The sequence below is a fragment of the Eublepharis macularius genome, chromosome 10 (genome assembly GCF_028583425.1).
Source record: "Eublepharis macularius isolate TG4126 chromosome 10, MPM_Emac_v1.0, whole genome shotgun sequence".
Lineage (NCBI taxonomy): Eukaryota > Metazoa > Chordata > Lepidosauria > Squamata > Eublepharidae > Eublepharis > Eublepharis macularius.
Genome location: NC_072799.1, coordinates 89,856,069 through 89,880,207, shown reverse-complemented (window position 1 = coordinate 89,880,207; position 24,139 = coordinate 89,856,069). Strand labels below are relative to the sequence as shown.

Sequence of the window (24,139 nt, the reverse complement as noted above, 5' to 3'; positions counted from 1 at the left end):
GAGCTGCCCCAGCCGGCTTCTGTGCTGCTGAGCTTCCCTGGCCTTGCTCGCGAGGAATTGCCCTGGCCAGCTTCTGGGCTGCCTGCTCATTGATGCTGGGCGGGGCTACCCATCTCCTCCCCCAGAATGCCTGTGGCAGCTCTACCTGGAGGGGCTTGGCTCCTAGCAACTCCTGAGCCAGGCTGCTGTCCTCTAGCCGGGGTGTGGCTCTGGGCTGTAGTGGCTGCTTCTCCTCCTTGGCTGGTAAGGGCTCTGTTTGGGCTGCTGCTGGGTCCCTATTCCCCCTGCCTTGGCCCTTTTCCTCTGTCTTGCTTAGCCCCCTCTCTTCCCCCTGGAGGGTGGGACTGGCTGGTCTCCCCCTGCTCCCTCAAGCCCTCTGAGGCTTTGGCCTTTCGCCCCTTCCCCCTGGAGTGGGCAGGTTCTGGACCTGGTTGCCGGCTGGGGTGGTAGGGCCACTGCCTCCCGGTTGCCTCCCACTGCTCCCTCCTGGCAAGTCTGGGGGCTGGGACCCAGACCCCGGACAGCATCAAAGCACAACTTGGATTCTCCCAAATGACCACAGCATTCTTGTGCCTGTGTTACAGTAAGACACCCATGATCAGAACAATCTAGGTAATGGTCTTGATTTGGTCCTGTGCCAGTATAAGCTAAACACAGTCTTTTCTGTGTGCACTTCTGATAAAGTATGCATTACCAAAATGGCTCCCAGTTCATAAAGGCTGCACTGCTGTGACATATCACCTTTGTTTACTGACCCCAATTCAGCGCTTTACGTTTGCCCATATTGAGCTTTTTAATGAGTTGGTGCCCTCATAGCAGTAGGTGCAGGGAATAATTGTGTGTAGTACAAAACTAGGAAAAGGCATTCATCTCTCTCTCTATGTAACTTATATGTCAATACCTGTGGGACCGTCTCTCCCTGTATGTACCCCGGAGAGCATTAAGATTGGCAAATAAGTACCTACTGGTGGTCCCTAGCCCCAGGGAGGCCCATCTGGCCTCAACCAGGGCCAGGGCTTTTTCAGTCTTGGCCCCAACTTGGTGCAACTCTGTCGGAGGACACCTGGGACCGCCAAGACCTTATATCCTTTCGGCGGGCCTATAAGACAGAGATGTTCTGCCAGGTGTACGGTTAAGGCCAGTCCTTGATAGTTTTAGGAGCCTCCCTGCTGGTCTCCTGCCAGGAGGGCAACATGGTCATCTGCTTCCCTGTAAGTGCAGTCACCAGATTATTATGAATTGTGGCACCACCGCACCCCTTCTGTTCTGCTTTGTATATACTATCATTGGGGAAACTGGAAGGGGCCCGCCATCCGAAATGCTTTTATATGTATTTATGAAAATCAAAAAGAGTCCAGTAGCACCTTTAAGACTAACCAATTTTATTATAGCATAAGCTTTCGAGAATCAAGTTCTCTTCATCAGATGCCTGATCAGGCATCTGTTTTGATCAGATGCCTGTTTTGATCAGGCATCTGATGAAGAGAACTTGATTCTCGAAAGCTTATGCTATAATAAAATTGGTTAGTCTTAAAGGTGCTACTGGACTCTTTTTGATTTTGCTACTACAGACTAACACGGCTAACTCCTCTGGATCTATGTATTTATGGTGTTCTTTGGTTTTTAATTGTATTTATATGTTTTTAATGCTTTTGAGCATTATACTGTAACCCGCCCTGAGCCCATTCATGGGGAGGGAGGACTATAAATCGAATAAATAAATAATAAATAAAACTATATGTCAATTTGCTTGTCTGGCAGTAGCTGCACATGATTAGAATTAGATTTTTGGTACTCTGCAGCCTACTCCGTGCGCAATCAATTACACAAACTTCAAAGATAGCCTGTATGTTGTTTATAGATATAAAAAAGAACAGGGTGGTTAATAGCTTTAGAATGATTCTTGCCATTCTGTTGTGATGAGCACTCACAACACAAGCTCTCTGTAGAGATGCTGTCAAAGACAGTCAACCTGTCTTTCACAGCAGTATTTGTGAATGATTAGGGCAGGGCAAAAGGTTTAAGTGGGTTACTGAAGTATTTTTGAAGCAGCTGAAAGCCCTCAGCTATGAATTAATTTCATGGTTTGCATCCAGAAAAATTATCTTTACAAAAACTCTCCATTGTATTAGAATTGCTTAACATGAACACAATCTCTCTCAATGAAGTTGTGTGGTTTTCTTCTAGCACTGCCAATTAAAAAAAAACCCCAACTTCCTTATCAGATATGAACAGACACATATTTTTTAATTTTTATCCTTAGCTTACTCTACATATTTGCACGTGCTTCAACCCTACATGAATCAATGCGGGTAGGATGAATACTAGAAAGTGCATTAATTGTACTTTTTGCCCCACCCAAGAATGACATTCCTCCTTGTCTTGAGCTCCCCAACTCATGGCAGTGGTAGGAGTGTTATTATACAAAGGGGGATGAGGTGTAGAAATGCTTGGACACCTTTGTCCCATCTCCAGGAAAGATGGTGCATGGGCCTAGAGGTCTTCCCCTTCTCCAACTTTGATGTTATGTAATGCCAGGTCGGTGAGAAATAAGATTGAAACCCTTTGGAATATTATCCAAGAGGGTAGATTTGGCCTGGCATGCTTGAGGTGAGACCTGGTTTGCTGAAGAGGAGGTAGTGCCCCTTATTCAGTTAACTCCTCTCTCTTCCGATTACTCTGTCTTTCATCAACCTGAACAGGGAGAAGGGAGTAGCAATTCTTCTCCGGAATTTTCCTTTTGGAGGACCCCTGCACCAGAGATCACCAGCACTAAACGTGTGGGCCTAGTGTGGGATGCCAGGGGAAGGTGGGTGTTCTGATGGTATATCCTCCACCCAGCTCTCCAGTAGGTACCCTGATGAGACTAGCAGAGGTTTGGGCTGACAGGGCATTGTGCTTCCCCAGGCTAACAGTCTGGAGGATTTCAACATACAAGTGGAGACTATCAGGAATCACCTCAGATTTTATGGCTGCCATGACAACATGGGGTCCTCCAAAAGGACCTCATCCTGCATTGGGCAGGGGGTTGGACTAGAAGGTCTGTATGGCCCCTTCCAACTCTGTGATTCTGTTCTCTCAGCTTGTATTAGCCTGCACACATGAAGCTGGCTACACGATGGATTTAATGTACTACACAGAAGTGGATCTGAAGTATGTGGTATGTTGTAAGGTCAGATCATTTCCTACTGAGAGCTAGTTTGAAGATCTCTACTCCCCCGTCCACCTGCAAGGGCAGTGAGAGTATTTTTGCTCACCCACTGAGACTTGTGTATCTGAACATTTTCCAGAATGCTTTGTGGGATTTCCCTGGGCCTAGCAGCAATTCTCTTGGATGAACTCACTGAGTCCTGGAACAGGTGTCTTCAACGGCCAATCGGATTGTTTCCTGACACCATCTTTGTCTTTGTCTCTCTTTAGTCCCTTAATTTAATGAGGAGCTGAGAGAGTCTAAGAGGAGACTTAGATGGCTAGAGGGAGATTGGCATCAGGCCCCTGGTGAAACACTGGGGGATTCCGCATGATCAATTTTGATCAGACTTTCTGAGTAGTCATGCCGCGGTGGAGTCCTACGAATCCACTTCTCCCCGATTCCACATTAGGCTTTTGTTTTGCACATTTCATCGGCTCAAAGTCCATCATGCGGAATTTTTGACAGGATAAAAATTGATTCCTCATCGCTTTTTCCGGGGGAAGTGTCGAATGATGCACATTTTCATTTTTTTTATTTCCCCCCCCCCCAAAAAAACGTTGTTACACATAAACGTTGCATCAAACCAACACATTAGAAAAAAAATTCTCACCAAAAAACGTTGCTACACATAAACGTTGCATCAAATAAACATATTGGATAGGCCAGAGCACTTCCCGCTGATATTGTGGAAGAGTATTGGCTATTGACATTTGGAGGGAAAATTGTTACCAATGACCCCGCGTCTATCTTTCCCACTTTCTTCGTGAGCGGTGTGGTTTAGTGATAGGTGTTGTGTTGAGGACGGTCTCTTTCTCCCTCCATGAAATGCCTAGACCACTAGTTGAACGCTGAAGTCCTTCCATCACACTTTCACTCTACCTCAGAAGCTGTTAGCTGTCAGCGAGCAACAAGTAACAAATTTGGCGTGTTGTAAAATGGACCTGTTATTGGTCAGCTGTTGTCATGTGACACAGGATATGTTTCTGCATAGATTTGTAGAAACGTTGCAACGTTTTTTTACATTTTTTTTAAAAAAAAAAGAGGGGAAGGGAAAGGGTAGTGGGTGTAGCTTAGAAAACATGATTGGCCAATCAAATTAAGTTGATTCGAAGGGCGAGAGAAAAGGGCAAGGGTGGGGAGAACATCGGATGAAGAATTCCGCATGATTAAAATCCCTAATCTGCTGCGCATGGACAAATAAGTCAGGGGAAAGCAGGATGGAAAAAAAACGGACAAAACGTGCAGTGACTTCGAATCTGCTGCTAGGATTGCTTTCCCACGTGTGGAAACACAAGAAAAAATCGAGGTCATTTAGAAGCTGAAGCAGGGAAAACCATTCGTGCGGAATCACTGTATGAGAACATGCTACAGAGTCCATTTGAAGGCCTATGAGGTGGCAGTGAAGGCGACAAAGAAATCTTAATTCTTTGCCTCCATTGAGTCCACATTCAGTGCAACTGTCTAGATTGATTTAGCAATCTAACTACTCCTTCTATGGAGTCTAAAGTAAAGGATGATTTACTTGCAATTTTTTTCCACAGACAAAGTCTCTAAGCTCCACCTGGACCTGGTGGCTAAAATTGGAATCAGTAGTATACTGAGAAGAATCAGTCTTCTCATGTTCCATTAGGTCCACTTTTTTATTCCTTCAGCCCACTTGGCCAGGGTGATGGGAAGCACATTGGGGGTGGGCTTGTGGGAGGTAGGGCTGGGCTGGTAAGGAAGGGAGGGTACTTAAGGAGGGTTCCAAACCCGGGCCGAGGAGGAGAGCTGAGAGAGGCTGAGCCCTGCATAGCGGGCCAACCTTACCTCTGGTGGTACAGGACCTCGGAGTGGCGCAACTCCTTGGCCGACCACCCTTTCTGAGGCCTCTGGGGGGGGGACCCTCACCCAGAGCACTGGAAGCCCAGGGGGAGGAGTTGAGGTTGATTAGGTGGCCGCTGCTAGGCGGGGGAGGAAGAAAGACTCACTTGACGCACCCCTCCCAGGGACGAGATGAACCCACTTGATGCACCCCTCCTGGGGACGGACCCGCCCGCATCAGCAGGGGGCGCCGCAGATCTCGACGATGTGGTGGAGAATGCAGGCATTGCGCCTGCAGTGAGGAGGCTGCTGCCCCAGCTGCCAACTCCACTGGGGTGGTCCCGAAGTCACCTGCTCCTTCGGCCAGCCATCTTCTCAGGCCTCTCTCCCAGGAAGGGGCACACCTTGGAAGTGACAGAATGGATCTCAATGCCTCTCTGGCAACCGAGGTGGCTGGGACTGACGCAGTTCGGCCAATGGATGGCAGAGCTACAGGTGCGGCTCCTGAGTGACATCACCACCCAACAGCAAGAGTCTCAAGCCTCTCTTATCCAGGGGTTGTGCCAGTCCCTGGGAGGGTCTGCCACAGGAACCAGAGCAGCCGGGGCCACGCCCAGCCGAGGGACCCCCTTTCAGCTGACAAAGCTGGGGCCCAGTAGTGACATTGATGCCTACTTAGAAACATTTGAGCAGATGGCAGAGGCCGCCCAGTGGCCCAGAGACCAATGGGCTTTTATCCTCAGACCCTACTTGATGGGGAAAGCCCAAGCAGCTTTGAGGGCGCTTCCCAAGGAGGAGGGTGCCAACTATCAACAACTCAAAGCAGCCATACTGGACTGACGAGGGAAGCAAATGGAGACAGGGGCCAACAACAACAACAACAACAACAACAACAACAACAACATTCTATTTATATACTGCAACTTAATGTTCACTCAGAGTGGTTTACAAAGTATGTCATTATTATCCCCACAACAAAACACTCTGTGAGGTGGGTGGGGTGGGGCTGAGAGAGCTCCAGAGAACTGTGATTAGCCCAAGGTCACCCAGCTGTCTTCAAGTGGAGGAGTGGGGAATCAAACCCAGCTCTCCAGATTAGAGTCCCGCGCTCTTAACCACTACACCAAACTGGCTCTCAACTGAGGTGGGGGTGTGGCCGCACTTGGTCAGGGTGATGGGAAGCACATTGGGGGCGGGCTCGTGGGAGGTAGGGCAGGTCTGGTAAGGAAGGGAGGTTACTTAAGGAGGGCTCCAAACTCGGGCCGAGGAGGAGAGCTGAGAGAGGCTGAGCCAACCTTACCTCCAGTGGTACAGGACCTTGGAGTGGTGCAACTCCTTGGCTGACCACCCTTTCTGAGGCCTCCGGGGGGGGGGGGAGCCCTCACCCAGAGGCACTGGAAGCCCAGGGGGAGGAGTCAAGGTTGATTAGGTGGCTGCCGCTAGGTGGGGGAGGAAGACAAACCCACTCGATGCACCCCTCCTGGGGACAGACCCGCCCGCACCAGCAGGGGGTGCCGCAGATCTCGACAACAATTATATTACAGATGAGACTTTGGTACTGTGAATCCTACCACCTGCTCATTGGATCCTTGCCCCTCCTAGTTTGTAAAATTCTACCCAGGACATCATGGGAAGCCCACTGTGGGAGGTTATTAATCTATTTTTCTCACAGGGTTGGTTTCCTAGTTCACCCAAGGAGGACATAGTAAAAACCGCTTTTGAAAAAGGCCTCCTCGGATAAGAATGAGCAAGCAGTTTACTACCCAGTTTCAAATTTACTATTTCTGGGCAAAGTAATTGAGTGAACAGTGGCAGAACAATTCCAGGGCTTTTAGATGGAAACACCTGCCGGCCTTCAGGCCTTGATTTGGTGGCACTGGTTGACAATTTCTGATTCTATCTTGATAAAGGTGGGCATGCACTGCTGATTTTGTTATTTATGTCATTTATAGTCTGCCTTTCTCACTGAGACTCAAAGTTGATTACATAGAGTTAAATTAGTATAGTCAATATCAAGGACATTTCAATAAACAATGCCATAAAGTATATAAATGCAAATTTGCAAAGATAAAACATTAGCAGCTGCACTGGTTTCCAATTAGTTTCAGAATTAAATTCAAGGAGCTGGTTTTAATCTCTAAAGCCCTTAACAGTCTGGGACCCTCATACACACAGGACCCCTCTCCCCGTATAACCCCCATGCCCTTCGGTCTGCAACTCATGGCCTGTTGGTGGGTCCTAGTCCTAAGGCTGTTCGACTCTGACTAGAAGAAGGGCTTTAATGGTTGTGGCTTCTTCCCTTTGGAACGTGTTCACAGAAGAGACTCGCTCCCTCCAGGATTTAGTGAAATTCTGGAGGGCTTGCCAAGCAGAGATGTTTCGACTGGCATTTGGATGCTGATTTTGTTATTGTCATTGGCTTGACTGCCCATGACTAATCCATTATGGACAATGGGCATGATTACGACAGAGTGATGATGTTTTTCTTTGTGATTTATGAGTTTTAATGTTTGTACTGGCATTATATTGTATTATTGGTTTTAATGTTTGTATTTGTGCTGTTTTAATATTATATTGTTTACTGTATTTTAGACTATTTATTTTAAAGTATTGGTTGTTTTATATTTTATGTTGTAAACCTCCTTAAGCACTAAACAATAGTGGAGAGGTGATATAGAAGTAAAAAAATAAACAAACTGTTAATCACATGGACTCTGGCCTCTCATTTCAACTTCCACAAAATGATGGAATTGACCAGTATAACCCCCTACTAAAACCACAATCACCATCATCTTCCTGCTTCACCACAGTATAATACAGTATTCATACATTACTGTACACTTGCCTGCTCTGCTGCTTCTTTTTTAGCATTGTATGTATCCAGATGTTCTTGGAGCTCAAGAACACTAAACTTCAACGTTTCTAGTAAGCCATAGGACATCAACTGCAATATAAAATAATATGATATACAAGACTGGTCATAACATATAAACTGCATTCACATTGCACATGCAAACTTAAAATTTTGTATAATTTAACTCTTGATTAGTGCATTAATTTAATGGCTTGCCAGAATCTGTTTGCTAAAAGCTCCAAGGAAAAAAGGAAGCTGAAGAACTGTTACTCCCATGGCAGTTCTTTGAATAACTTTAAACAAAACCCATACCCACACTAGTGCCAAGGATATCTGGGGCAAAAGGCTGAATAAGCACTATCACCACAATAGCTGCATATTCTTGAATGAGAATATTTAAGCATTGTTCAAAAGGCTTTGCGGAGACACACTGCTCCCTCAGTGGGCTAATCAACTCTGCTAAAGAATGTTCTGTAATAGAGTGGAGCCAAATTATATTGAACCCACATTACAAAAGCTCCAGCATCTTATTCAGTTACTCGCACAAACTGGACTTGCCTACGATGTGTTTTCAAATGTCACCGATTATACATGTAGAGTACAGCTTACTGGCAAAATGACCAGATAACATTCAGAAGATGATTAGGAAATGCAAAACCATTCATCAGTGATGTCCGTGTGAAATAATCCTATCTTGGAAATTATTTAGACGTAGAATAGTCTGCAATAGATGCCAAACCTGCCACAGCGCTATTTTAATATCTTGACTACAATAAAGTACTATTCAATTCAAGGGAGGGTGGAAAGCCTTAGTTGAGTATATTAAATAATAAGGAAAAGTGAACGATCTTTACTAGCTAAGTTGAACAGTACATACTACAGAACAAAGACAATACTGTTTAAAACAATTGTTAATTAGATCATACTAGTTTTCTTATTTAAGAACTACTCTTCTCTGGCTTGAATAAATGTATCTCCACAAGGCAACAACATTATTGGCAAAACACTGATAATGAAGACAATGTAACAATTTGGGAAGCATATAGGAAGGGAATAGTTTGATACTTTTCCAAATGTATCAAGTGATCATTAAGAATGCCTAATTTTGAAACATACTTATTAGTTTAATGACATCACTGAATTAACTCTTTCAGATCTTAAAAATGATTAAGGCTGCAGTCCTGAGTAAGCCCCAATAAGCACAATGCAGTTAAACGTATCCAGAGCTGCATAATAGCTGAGAAGGTTCTGGACATGTGAAAGGAAAATCTGCTCTTTATACTTTTTGACATGTGTGAAATTTAATTTTATATGCTAAGTTATAAATGGAGCATGTTGTTAAAGAAAAATGAACTTAGGCTTGATAAGAAAGTAAATATTGCAAATATTTTATTTCCTCCCCCCCGCCCACCTAGATTTCATTCTTTTTCTTTTAATAAAAAATGAGGGAAATCTACTTTCCCCCACTGCTTCAACTATTTCAGGAATTTTACATCTCTGCTTAGAGCAATCACAAAGATTACACAAAACCTCAAAAGCTTGGAAGTTCTAGGTCCATACCTTGGTAATAAATTCACTAGGAATACATTTTGCCTATATGAATAGATAAAGAGATTTTACCGTTTCAGCATCCACAAAAACTGTTGGGCATTCTGAACACGTCATCATAACTTCTAATGAACTTTTAAATTTTTTTCCAATTCGTTGTAGATTCTCACCCAGAAAACTGACAGATTCATGTGTTATGACCCCAAATTTCCTTTGAATGGTCTGTAAAACAAAATGATAGAAAATATTTAATTAAAATACTTTTGTTTTCTGTAGATTAATTTTGGCTAAATATGAAGGTGAGTTACAAAACAACAGTGTGATCTTTCAAAAGGGGCTTTTCTGCCATTACAGAGTAGCTGAGGTGTGTATCAGATTATAATGCAGTTTCATCTGCCAAAAGAATCCAGGAACCAAAGATAAGAGCAACGTTCCCTTACAAAAGCTTGAAATATTGGACAGCATAGTTCTAACTAATATGTTTTGGCTTTATACAGATTTTTATTTCTCATTGCCTATTAAGATCTCACACATTATGAAGGAAGTTAACTGATGAAACACTTCTTGGCAGCAAATAAGGCTATGATGCAAATTAAACAGAGGAGAGGGGCTTCTTCCAACTCCCTCAAAAGCCCCTGAGCTTAATGAACACTGCTAAGAAACCCATGATATAAACAGTTACAACTAGTATTTATAAACTTACTACAGAAAACAGCATTGAACTTACCTGTAACCATTGTTCATCGAGTTGTTCTGTGCAGACCTACATTGGGACTGCATAGGCCAGACAATCAAAAGTTTCTCTTGGTTCCTTAAGGCTCCATTATGGCCTGCTTCTCCTGATCACATAGGAGCTTGCTTTCCTACTTAAGTGGTCACATGATATGTGGGAGAAGTGGTTCCTTTCCTCAGTTCTCCTGACATTCCACAAGCTCCTACTGGATATCTCACACCAGAGTTCACAGTGGGGCAGAAGGGAGAGAATGCATGCCTCCACAGAAGAACACCACAGACAGCCCTCTCGTTTCTAGCCTTGAGGTAAACTGCTGACAGACTTTATAGGCTGATGCACTGTGGCCCTCACCCAAATACAGCAGACAAAGTTCATGTTCATCATTTTGAGTGCCACATTTGGCACATTTCTTGAAGAGAGCCTTCTGAGACATTTTAAATCTCTGAAAACTCAATAATGAAACCAGTAAAAGGTCAGTAGACAGAAAACTGTAGTCAAAGGAGAAAAGGTAGTCAAAACATGAAGACTAATTCAGAATGAATGGAGCTCAAGCAAAGTTCGTCTGCTTTCAGCAGCTCAGACAGAAATGAGGGAAGGGGTCACTTCTCCTGGATATCACATGAGTGTTTAGGTCAAAAGTGGGCTCCTACATGACTGGGGGAAGTGGATCCTAATGGAACTTTAGGGAAGCAAGAGAAACTTCTCCGTTGGCTGGCCTAAGCATGAGCAGTCCCAATGTGTGCCTCCACAGATGAATGAAGATGAACTTGAACTCACAAAGAGGAAAAAAAGGAGGAAGATGAAAAAGTATAGTTTTTTATATTATCTAAAAGCCCTACCTAAAAAGTATCTAAAAGTGACTTGTCAAGTGTGTGTCCCCCACCACTGTAGGCCTAATTTTCCCTCTCTCTCACCATAAATCTATCCTTCATTTTTCAAGGTGGTTAGTTGCCTATCCAAGTACCACTGAAAACAATAATTTCCAGATAAGGCAATACTTCTTCTCTGGCAATGCTGGTTTAGGTTGTTGACTGATGGGATATAGAAAAGCAATGCACTGGCAGGGGAGAATCAAGTATGAGACTTGTTCTTTAGGGTGTCACAACATTCTCCATTCTCCTTTGTTTACAAGCCTTTGAGACAGCAACCTGTCCAGGAATGGACACCACATAACAATGATAATGTTTCTTTTTCTTTAAGCAGGTTTGGAAGGGTGGTTAGTATTCGTATAGTAAGAATCCATGGTAATTCCTTTTTTGGGAGAACAGACATTTTGCACAGAGATCTTGTTCTGACCAACAGCCCTCTTGGATGGCTGCTATGGAAAAGTAACAGCTTTCTTAAAAAGGAACACTAGCCAGTATCAATTCAACATTTCTTCTGAAACAGGAAAACACACAATTACATTTTTTTGTGTTTTTTTTTAAAGTTTGTGAACTCAAAAGAGGGAATGTTTGATAGTTACCTGGAACAACCTAGAGAACACGTGAAATGTATAAACAGCACAAGAGCCATCTGTGTCTGACAGCATCTGATTGACATGGCAACGCCAAGCTTCCTCTTCGTCATCATATGATGCTGGCTGGAAAGCGGCCAGTATGGCGGAAAGAAACGGGGAAGGTGGTGGGGATGCCTGTGCTTCTGGAAAGCCATCCTGCTCTTCATCTTGGCTATAAAAAAGGGAATGCAAAAATTAATGCCAGCACATGCTACTTCAGACCTTTACAACCACCCTGCAATTACTGTGCACATCAGGATGACTCTCTAAAACAAGGGAATTAAGACTTACCTCAAACTACGTAAACAAGCAAGCAAGGAAGGAGCAACTTTGGTAACATGTATCTAAATCTTCAAATATCCAACAAGTTTTATAGAGGAAGCAGAGTACAAATCTCTTAAAAACATTTTAAACATTTTACTTAGCCAGGATTCACAGAAAAAAAGCTGGCACCTTTCTTCCTCATTGTATATAGGTTGTAAAAAAGTTACTGTACACTCACCGTGTACAGTGTTACTGGAGTGTATAGTAAAAGTGTTCTTCCAGCTTCTTGCTTGCTTAGCAGACAAAGTTATTAATATTTCTACAAATAAACTGTCCCCTCCCCACAAATCTTGTTCACATATACATCTTCATATTTCCATTAGCTTTTTATTTGTGTTACATAGTTACTAATTTTAGTGTCTTTGTCCTTGGGGCAGAAGTGAAATTGATAGCAATGGAACATTAAATGGACATGGAGATTAAAAAAATTTTAAGCAAAGGGTTCTCTGCAAGTCGCAAGTACTCATCTCGTATCTTCTAGTACCATAAACAACTATGTGAAGCAGGGGAAGACAGAAAGCTCAGATTGATGCACAGTTTACAGCTGCAGTAATTCACAGATTCACAGAGCTGGAAAGGATCCCAAGAGCCATACAGTGCAAGCCCCTGCACAATGCATGAAATTCACAGCTACCTGCTGCCCCCCCCCCCCCGCATTACACCTCCAGTGACTCTTGCTCAATGTTCAGAGGAAGGCAAAAAAACCTCCAGGTTCCCTGGCCAATCTGGCCTGGAGGAAAGCTCCTTCCTGAACTGCAAAGGGATCACTGGCATAGCCCTGGGCCCATAAGAAAGGGTCACAAGAGATTAGCACCGGCTCATCCCTTCCTGCCCTTCCTCTCACAAACTGACTGAGGAAACACTGAGTCACAGATTCAGCACTGGTGACAGATGGCCAACTACCCATTGCTTAAAAACCTCTAAATAAAGAGAGCCTGCCGCCTCCAGAGGAAGCCTGTTCCACTGAAGAACAGTTCAGTAAGGAAGTTCTTCCTAACATTTAGATGAAATTCTTTTGGTTTAATTTTAACCCATTGGTTCTGATCTGGAGCAACTGAAAACTCTGTTCCATCCTCTGTGTGTTATGTAATGTTGAATTATTTCTGGCTTACGGTGCCCCTATGAATGAAAGACCTCCATAATGTTCTATCCCTTCAAATATTTGAAGATGGCTATCGTGTAACCTCTCAGTTGACTCCTCTCCAGGCTAAACACATCCAACTAGTTCTCCACAGGACTCCTCACACCATCTTTACAGGCCTCCTTTGGACATGTTCCAGCTTGTCAACATCCTTCTTAAACTGCGGTGAACATAACATTACAAAATACGACGTTTCCAATGTGGATAGATTTGAAAATTGCCACAATGATCTGCATCCAACCATTCTGTGCATGAAATGTAGATGTCTCCTGTATTCCTGCTGCCCCTCCTCACCCCAGAAAGATCATTCCCAGGGTTCCGGTACCCAGGGAGGAACAGCCATGTGGGATGGGCAATGAGAAATGATGAGGGGATGAAACTGCTGCTCCTTCTTCTTCTGCAGGTGCATCTCCACTGAGAAAGCAGCCAGGTTCATCCTTTTGTCCCTCTTCACTCCAGGAACAGAAATCAATGTGGGAAAACTTTGTGGTCCTTCCCTACAAGGATAGTTGGATACAGTCCAATATTTCTATTGCAATTATGTGTGTGTAGAGTACCATCAAGTTAGAGCTGACTTACGGCTATCCCAGGCGGGGTTTTCATGGTAAGAGACTAACAGAGATGGTTCTGCAACCCTGGTCTTCATAGGAGGTCTCCCATCCAATTACTAATCAAGGCTGGCCCTGCTTAGCTTCCAAGATCAGGCTCACCTGGGCTATCCAGGTCAGGGCATTTTAAATACTTTAAATCCCTATTTGTTTAACATGTGGGCAACCCTCAAAAATCCTACAACTGATTGAGGGCCATCCTGCAACACCCCACCCCCACTCATTACTTCTCAGTTAACCTGGAAAGGATTCTCATATCACTGTGGCTTACCAGAAGTCAACAGTTTCAAGAGCAGCCTTAACTGTAACTTGAACATAGTTGCTAACCATACTTTCTTTTGCAGTTGCCTCTAGAAAGCACATTAAAGCTGAATTTAACACAAAGTGTTTCCTGTGTAAGTTAACATGGCCCTGGAGCAACTTGAACAATGGTGCTTCCAGCCACTGGCTACTAACAGACTTCCAGACCTCCCCTAATTTCAAAGATCTCTTTCTAGGCCCATTAACAATGGAGTAGATATATGTGAGAAAAAAATATGCATCTGCAGCTTCGAATCAAATTCACTTTACCTAGACAAACCAGAAAAATCAGCTTCTTCTACTTCACATCTTTCATCTAGCTCCTTCAAAGCAAGGGTAACATCGTCTTCACAGATAGATTCTGTGTAGCGCTCAGTAGCTGGATCCTCTGGAATTTCGGGAGTTTCTTCCAACTCTAGAGGTTCTTGGCAAATCAAAGGCTCCTGCTGCTCTTGCAACGCAAGTGATCCTGTGTCTTCACTAGCAGTACTAACTTGTTCATCCTTCGTAGGTGAACTTCCATCCTGGAAAACAAACAGCACATTTTTTTTCCAGCTCACATAGAGCTTTGTCTTATAGAGACCTACCACAGTACAGGCCTCTCTACTGGTACAGGTACAAAACCCAAAATGTATTTTACAGCATCCAATTGAAAGTTTTAGGTTTGCATACCACGTTGAATCAACTACTTTTCTATTTTTAGTGAAATATTTGATTATTTTCAGTGTTTCAACTTTTTAAAATAAATTTGAGATTGTTAGTTCCTTTTATTTAAAAACAAAATAATTCCCTTCTTAAACTAATTGATTTAAAGTATTAAAAAGCATGCAGAGGCCACACAAAATATTGTCAGGATCTTCATTACTCTGTAAATTGCCTAAAGCATCAAGCATCTATGTCAGAAGCTGCCTCTTTTCAATTTCCTTAAATAATCCTTGAATCATAACTGAACAGCCAAATGCAAAAGCCAGTGCTTTCCATCTTCTGACACCATACAGGGTAATATTTCTTGAAAGAAAAAACATACACAAGGGACAAGATACTGAATGGTTAAACAAGAGCTTAAATCTCCTATACTGAAATGAATGGAGCTCAAAAGTGATTCAAGTTAGTTGGATATTACCTCTTGTTCCTTTGCTTTCAAATACAAGTTATCACCCCTACAGTCATAGTTCAATCAGAGTATTTAGAAATGCAGGATTATTCCAAAATAGTTTAAAAGTATCTATATATAGGGGCAGGGAAGAAATATTTTAGCTTAATAACATAAGCAGAACCAAGCCAAATGTAAGGCCCACCTTGTCCACTGTCCCACTGGGAGGTCTAAAGGCAAGACACAGAAATGCATGCCTTCTCCTACTAGTATCCACCAACAATTCTGGCATTTAGAGGTACTTTATGTAAAGATCAGACTTCAATTCTAGCTTATCTTGCCCACCCATCATATTTTCCCTTTCCCCTTCATCTTGCTCTTTCCTCTTCAATTTGTTAACAGTTCCTGATGTACTATATAATTATGTATTAATTAATGCACACATCGTTCCATTTGAAAATACATCATGAACCAATAACAAAATGCTATGGTGTTTAAAAATAACTGTTGTCATTTCTACCATGATATTCTTAGGGGGTGGTTCACCTTATTCACCTAGTGCAGTGGCATACAAAAAAACCTACCCGCGATTGAACTGGACTCTAGTCCTGACAGCTAGGATATGTGGCAGGAAAGGCCTCTTCAAAAAGGAGTCCCTGCTGTCAGACGCTCATTTTCAAACTGCACCAACCAGCATTTCTTTCTAGTGAGAGCAAACAAATTGCTACCCTGGCTGTTTTCTTTACGTTCACTGATGGCAGCTGCTCTTTCCTACTGTTAACCCAATCAATTCAAGGCAAGAGGAACCACTTCAGAAAGAGAAAAGGATTCCTTATTCCTTCTAGCAAAGGAAAACTAGATGATGATATTTATTTACCTCTTTGTTTGGAAACAGATCAGTCCCTATGAGCTGCATAGGGACTGACAGCTGTGGTTGCTTATATTAACTAGTCCAACTAGAGGCTTAGGCGCCACTGCCAACACAAATGTTTCTAACCCTCAGACTGAAGAAAAGAACAGCTATATGCAACATAATTATAAAGGTACAATACAGCTAAAAGTCAAAATGTGAAGAACCTGGACATTTGCTGATGCCCCTGAAATTATGTTATCACTTAATTCCCTTCTGAAACTGAAAAGGCTGTGGTAGATCAGCAGGTGCACTGAGTACGTTCAAGCTATTATCCAACATATGCCATATGTCCCCTAACAAGGGTGGGAAAGGAGGAGCTGCACAAACTGTCTATGGCATGCATAATATCAGACACATTCTGTGTGGTGCTCAGATGTTTGAGGATCCACACATTTACCGGATTTCCATACTAGGGAACATTTATGCAAGCCTTCAGCCTTGGTGACAAGATCCAAGCATATCAGAACAAAGATCCTGATGACTTCAGAGATGACTATACTCCTAGAAATGCTAAGAACTTCCGCTGTCTTTCAATTTCATGCAACCTGGAGTTTAAAAGGCAAGTATAATTTTCCCAAATACCACACACAAACTGTGCTCACCCTGTATGAAAGTATATGAAAGTTTCAACAAAACCCTCCTACATACAGATGATGAAGCTCCTCATAATGCAATGCAATGAAGTTAAAGAAGTAACACTTCAGCTGTGTTCGACTGTGATCCATTTCTAACTCTGCATTCTCATTCAATGGGTTATGCACCACTGCTGTGCTATCACCTCCTCTGGCACCCATACAGAGAAAACATGGGGATATGTTCATTGCAGCTGTTTGGCAACAGTAGGATGAAAGGCCCGATCACCTTGGGACAAACTGAAGATGCCGAGCAGAAGGCCCTTTTGTCTGGCTCCATTAAAATGGTTGATACGGCCTAAGGTGCCTGGGACCTACAGCAGCAAACTCTGTCCCCTACAGACTTGCCCTATGCTGATTCAAAATGACCTCAGATAAAAACCAGTTCACCATTCTTTCATATTACATTTTTCCTGCAAAAGTTATAAAATCATAGAAGAATCATTTTGTTATCTTAATGGTTATTACATAGATCTTTCTGTCTGTGAACAGCAAAAACACAGGTAAAATACTCACTGGTTTCTTAGCCATTAGCTGGGAATCTGTCTTAATTCCATAGGCATTTCCAAATTGGAAAAAAAGAGGCCTTGCTGAATTTAACCAATTGCTAACACAGCTGGCCTGAGGTTCAAGTCCCAATTAAAGCACCAATCACAAATGCAAAGACAAAATCAAACATTCAGTGGGGGAAGGAAGAAGAGAGAGCAGGAGGATGTATTGGAAAGCAGGAAGGTAATTAATGTACCCAGAAAACCATCTTGCTTAATATTGTTCTGCACCATAATATATTCATTATTTGCAGTTCAACATTGCTTTTAACCCGTTGTGAACACCTTTGGTCTATCAAGGAAATGATTAGTTTCTAGAAACATTTTCATTCCTTCGTGCCAGCACAACAGGTTAGAAATACTAAAATTAAATTACAAAATCAATGTGACAGATGAAAATGCTTTCAGAAAGGAAGCAAAAAGCTATTGTACAGTGCTAGAAAGAGCCCAGATCAGCCATGCACCAAGCCACATTTCTCCCCACCTCAGGCAGCTGGTTGCTAGCGTTATCTAGAGGGGAAACGTCCAAACTTGGACTGTCTGCTCTGATCTGAAGCACCTCTTCTGTCCCCACACTGCTAGTTGAGTCTTGAGACTGTAGCAACAATCCTGCATGATCTAGTGCTGTGTCATCAGCAGCTGCGTCGTTGTTTAGCTGAGATGGACAAAAAATAAATGCAGTTTCAGATAAGTAGAAAAACCCAACTGCATCACAAAGAAAAACACCAATAAAATACAATCACACATACCATAGCAGTCACATTAAATTTAAGATCCCCTCCCCCCTTTTAAAGGCACATTTCCCTGGGGAAAAGGCTAAGAGACTTGCTTTCCTGATCAGGCACGCTGTTTCAATACATCCCATTTCCATCGGTGCAAATGGCCTGAGTGCTTAGCCCTGTACTGTTCCCTGCCAGTCCACATTGCCAACTGGGATCAGTGTGGAACCAGTGGAAGGTAGGCTGACCCAAAAGAGCTTACCTTCAACCAGAACACTGCCTATGTACCTGGCTGTGCATGTAAATAATGGTACTCCACTTAAGAAGCTATTGTTTAGATGTGTTTTACAGATTCCAGATCCCCAAAGCAGAAGTACAAAGTTACTTGAACAGCTATGTATGTATATATGTGCTGTCAAGTCACAACTGACTTGACAGCAAGGGGATATTTAAGGTAAGTGAGAAGCAGAGGTGGCTTGCCATTGCCTTTCTCAGCAGGCTCTTTTTTGGTGGTCTCTTGTACAAGTACCAACCCAGCTTAGCTTCCAAGATCGGGCTATACCATGCTGCCTTCTCTTCCCAATTTAGTGGCAACAAATGAAAATTATAATGGGAGCACTATCACCACTTCTTCCTGCAGCCATCCATATAAACATTACTTTTGTTGTTCTCTGGACTGGCTCCCCATATAATCTCTCTCATATTTTCCCTTCTTATTTGTAAACAAAACTGGTCAACTCCGTTTCAGAATAACAGCAATCTGGTTAATTTTTAGATTCCAAATTCCTTGTTAGCTACGGAAAGGAGAGTATTAGTTTTGTTTTCCATATTTTAATGTTTGTGATTTGAAATTCTAGAATTTAATTATCAAGTCTGAGGAGACTATTTCACTCTTTCCATTATTGTTCATTTGCTTCCCATAATTACTCCAGATGACACTTCTCTATTACCACTAAACAGTTCTACTATAAAATGGTAAAAGCCACACAGCAGTGTTAGTAACTTGTATAGTTAAAATATGGGAAGCATTCAGTAACAGTGTTAAACACATTTGCCAGAAATCCTTATTTGTTTGGTTTTGGAAAAACTACTCTCGAACACAGGCCATTTTAAACACTGGATGCAATCCACACATTTCTGTGCAAAGTTCATTGACAGCTGAACATTTGTAGTGCACAGTGGACCATGACTAGGACTAGAAGCCGAACAGGAAGTCAAATGGCTACTGCTGGGTTCAGAGTCGCCCCCTCCCCAAAGAGCACCATTTATTTATTTATTTATTTATTAGATTAGATTAGATTAGATTAGATTAGATTAGATTAGATTAGATTAGATTAGATTAGATTAGATTAGATTAGATTTTTAGTCCGCCCTCCCCGCCAGGCGGGCTCAGGGCGGAGTACAACATTTCAATTTACACAAATAACAGTTAAAAACAGATAAAACATTATACAAATAACATTAAAACAACTTTATACAATAAATACAGTACAGCTTCTCTTCAGATGGCGACAATAAAATACTACATTTCCGGGCCTAGCTCATATATAGGGTGGTGGTCAGATCTTTAGTGTGGCTGGTAGGAGCCCAACCTAGCCTCCACCAAATGCCTGGCGGAACATCTCTGTCTTACAGGCCTGGTGGAAAGATAATAAATCCCACCGGGCCCTGGTTTCCTCAGACAGAGAGTTCCACCAGGTTGGTGCCAGGACCAAAGAGGTCCTGGCTCTGGTTGAGGCCAGGCAGGCCTCCCTTGGGCCAGGGACCACCAACAGTTGTTTATTTGTTGAACGAAGCATCCTCTGGGGTACATATGGTGAGAGGCGGTCCTGCAGATGTGCTGGGCAGAGTCTGCAAAGGGCTTCATAGGTCAACACCAAAACCTTGAACCAGACCCGGTACTCAATCAGCAACCAATGCAGCTGGCATAGTATAGGTGTTATATGTTCCCTAACTGGGACCCTTGCAATAAATCGCGTAGCTGAATTTTGGACCAGCTGTAGCCTTCAGATCAGGCCCAGGGGAAGCCCTGCGTAGAGTGAGTTGCAGTAACCGTCTAGAGGTAACCGTTGCTTGGATCACTGCAGTTAAGTCATGGGTTGATAGGCAGCTGCCAGGCCTGTCTTAGATAGAAAAATGAAGACCGGGCAACTGCTGTGACCTGTGCCTCCATAGTCAGGCAGGCATCCAGGATCACCCCCAGGCTCCTAACTCTCGAAACCGGCGCAAGTGGCGCTCCATCAAGAGCGGGGAGCCAGAGTCCCATGCCCATGGCACCCAGACCTCCATCTTTGTGGGATTTAATTTCAACCAACTCTGCCCAGAAATGGTGGTTCAAAACTGGGCGGTAACTGACTGGGTCAGTGGAGTCCAAAGATGGCTTCTTCAGGAGAGGCCTAACCACGGCTTCCTTCAAGGCTTTGGGAAAAATCCCGGAGCTCAAGGACATGGTGACAATGGCCTCCAAGGTAGTCTGTAGCCCATCTACGTTGGCCTTCACCAGCCATGATGGGCACGGGTCCAAAGAGCATGTGGTAGGTCTCACTGCTTGCAGGGTCCTGACAATCTCATCCCAGGAGAGTGGGTTGAAATGATCTATTATCAGTAGATGGCCAAGGGGCCTCTAGCTCACGTACTGTGTCCATTGTGGCTGGCATGTCACAGCAGAGAGACAAGATTTTGTCAGCAAAAAAGCTCCCCAAAGCCTCACAGCTGATAATCCGAATTCAGAATTTGACGGTCTCCCCCTGATAGGGAGACCAGCAACCGAACCACATTAAACAATTCTGCTGGGCATGAGCTAGCTGATGAAATGGAAGCTATGTAGAAATCTTTCTTTGCAGCCTTCACTGCCATCTCATAGTGAAGGTTAAATACCAAGGCCTCTATTATAAATCTTAGAACAAAGAAAGTTTTTACCATCTGCGATCGTGATAATATCTGACTTGCAGTCAAAGCTTCTTCTTCTGAGGATTCATCAGTATCTTCTTGATTAGTTAAATTCAAGCTGGGGGTGCTACCAGAATACTGATGATATTCTTGAAGGGATGGTGTGTCTGCCTTATCAATACTGTCTAGGGAGCGCCTACGGACCCCCCAGTTGAAGTTGTCCATGCTTTCGCCCTGCAATAAAAAGGAAGTTTATTCTAAAGCTCTCAGAACACACTACTGAAATAAACACAGCAACACACAGCCACACTAATAGCGAATTCCATGAAAGCAGAGTTTCAATCAGCCCTTCAAGTTAATTGGACCTTTAAATTCAGTTAATGTTTCTTGTATTCAAAGGGTTTTAGATACAGAGCAAGAACAGTTTCCTGAACATTCTTTTATTTAGATACCTTACATTTGGAACTAGCTCAATGAATGATTGTCTATAATCATATATCCGTAGCAAAATGAGATATCTGACTACTAAGCACAGACAGACAAGAATACCACAGATGAGAAAAGATGAAACAAGCCACTGCACCAGGCTGCAACTTACCTGCAGCTCCTGGTTCGCAAAAAGAAAAACACACATAATTAGAACGAGGACAAACACTTAAAGATACTTTATAATGGGGAGCATTTTCTATTATGTATGCCTGCCAACAGTAAAAGACTGTTTCAAGCTCTGGAAAAGCTTTTGCCAAAAAAGGACTAAATCTTAAGTTTCTCCATGTTTTTGCAGAATTGAAAAACCCATTATGAGACAAACACTTAAAACAAAATGGCTATGGCACATTTTTTCAGTGTAACATGTATTAAATCAAACCATTCAGCGAACTGCTTGAGAACATGACAAATGAAGTCTTAAACTGACTTTATTCACCATTATCATTATCATTTATTTGATAAAACATACAAGGCATAATTCTATTTACAGTGCAGGAAAGCATAAGTAAGTGTTTAAGCTGGCCAACCTTATGATTATCTCATGTTTACAGATATCCTCTAAAAATCGACTTTGGTTGACTTAATGATGAAAAATGCTTTTTGATAACTTTTAAGGATTCTCTCCCCTTTACTGTATTCCCTTTCAAAGACTGTGAAGTGCCTAGTTAGACTGCCTACAGTTAAATTCAGCCCAGCACCTAATAAAGGGGTGAAGGAACTTCTACCCATCCAGTGCTGCAAGACAGAGTGTTACTGGGTCTGGGCTTGTCTATGAATGAGTTGCCATGGTTTGTCCTGGAGTTAAGCGAGAGAAGACAGGCAAGCATACAACAGTGGAGGCAAGGGCAAAGGCTTGAAAGAGTCTTGTTCTCTCCTACTGCTACCTTCTTGGCAAGACTGCTATGTCCCCAATTATAAACATAGCTGAGGAAAAACTGCAACTAGTCAGCAATTGAGGACCAAGATAGTATGGCACCAGGGCTTGTAGTTACCTGCAGCAAAACCACAGGTACTGCCAAATGGTGCTGGAACCCCACAGTACCCATGCCTAAAAACCCTTCCCGAAGTTATGTTTCTAAAAGGAAAGTGATTTACAGCACACTTACGACTTAAAATTGTAGTATGGCTGGCAGATGTTTACCAGAAACCCTGTGCAATATGCAATGCTTTGTCCCTAATCTCATAAGATGGCCGTAACAGGCTGCATCCTGCCTCTCCGCTGAGCTAAGTCTGAAGCCTTCTGCTCCAACCTAAGGAGGCTTCCTCCAACTTAAGAGGCTGTTCTGCCAGAGGAATGAATCTTAGGCTGGAGGAAGGCTTCAGACTTGCTGAGCAGACCCTATGAGCCAATATGTTTATTCTCGCACACGCTTGAGATGTTATGCAGAATACAGTAACATTTTAAGAGAAATGATTCTACTTCCCTTTGGTGTTTATGTTGGTCCAATTAAGTTTCCAAAGGAAATGTGACATATACAGTATAACACAGCATTGATCTCTAGTCATGATTTCCATGCACTGCAATGATATCCTGTATACTGCAAGTTATTATATTGCTTTAAATAGAAAAATGCAGATAAAGATGACAAATGCACCATGAAATCAGATACAATGGGCATGGCTAAAGGTGAAAGCAATTTCAACATAAACTTTGCACCAAGATTACAGAATTGTGAAGAACTCCACTGCTTTTTCATTTAAAATGTTCAATCTTAAGAGTGATGCACAGTGTTTGATGGCAACATTCTGGTACCAAAGGATATACTTCATGCTATATATAAAATCTCATTGGCCATGCTTTCTACATGTTTTCTACAGCACTCCCAAACTACAAAATACTGAAGTTATACTCCTTCACCTGTAAGATGCAGTATGGAATTGATAAAAAGCAAATATTTCCTCACTAGTACTTGATCGAAAGAAGAAATAGAGACTCATCTTCTGTCCATGTATTTCAGAAAGAATCTCTATATGAAATCTGTGATGAGTTGCACTCCTCTGAGGAGGACATCTTGGTTTGGCTAAACAGTGGCTTTTGATGGATTAAACAAAGACTTCAATAGTACAATAAAGGCCAATATCCAAAGGAAATGAATGAGTTCCCAAAACTTTTCCTCTCTCAAAGGATAGCCTTGTGGGGAAAAAAATAAGCCATAAACATAATTACAAACACAGAGACTTACCTCTGCATCTTCCAGCTCGACATCTAAAAAGTCAAAGTCTTTAAAAACTCCAAACTGTTGTTCACTTGCATTATCTTCCACAGCCACTTCTTCCTCCTGAATTACTTCCTCAGTTGCTGAAATAAGAGTAATTTGCTGGTCTCCAACTTCCAAGTCTTCATTAGAGGAAAATACAACCTAGAATGGAGGAAAATAACACATAAAAATATTGTTTTTAACCAAATAATTGAGAAGTATAATCGTATTTAAATGTTTCACTGTTGTTATCCGCCCTGAGCCTGCTTGCGGGGAGGGCGGAATATAAATACGATAAAATAAATAAATAAATAAATAAATAAAATTAATCGTCTGTCTCTAAAGGACTGGCAGTACTGCAGCAGCCTTGACCTACGCTATTCACCACAAGATGGTGAACAATTCATTTTATCCCACAAAAAATCTAGTTCCTAAACAGCCAGGTCATAAACAGAGGATAAACAACTATCACTGGCGGTCTTCAAACAATGTTACTTCTGAACACCACATTTTCTGTTGGAATCTACAAATACTTACAGACGGATTCTTAGGAAGACCCGATTCTGGACCACACAGAGAAAGTACATTCATTAGCTTTTCTCTAGTTCTTCTCTGAAAAAAAAATCATAACATTAAGAGACAATCCTTTTGATTAT

The 24,139-nt window shown here is 42.5% G+C and overlaps 1 protein-coding gene across 4 annotated transcripts in view; it reads right to left on the bottom strand.

Moving 5' to 3' along the window:
* The window catches only part of FRYL (FRY like transcription coactivator), a 265,895-nt gene that overhangs the window by 15,970 nt on the left and 225,786 nt on the right, over positions 1 to 24,139 (bottom strand). For all 4 annotated transcript variants that reach the window (XM_054990361.1, XM_054990362.1, XM_054990363.1 and 1 more), the window contains 8 exons: positions 24,021 to 24,095; positions 23,469 to 23,645; positions 20,827 to 21,030; positions 17,673 to 17,843; positions 14,273 to 14,526; positions 11,597 to 11,801; positions 9,471 to 9,620; positions 7,842 to 7,940 (listed from right to left, as the gene is read on the bottom strand). In XM_054990361.1, coding sequence (XP_054846336.1) covers positions 7,842 to 7,940; positions 9,471 to 9,620; positions 11,597 to 11,801; positions 14,273 to 14,526; positions 17,673 to 17,843; positions 20,827 to 21,030; positions 23,469 to 23,645; positions 24,021 to 24,095 — 1,335 coding nt within the window. The remainder of the gene's footprint in view (positions 1 to 7,841; positions 7,941 to 9,470; positions 9,621 to 11,596; positions 11,802 to 14,272; positions 14,527 to 17,672; positions 17,844 to 20,826; positions 21,031 to 23,468; positions 23,646 to 24,020; positions 24,096 to 24,139) is intronic.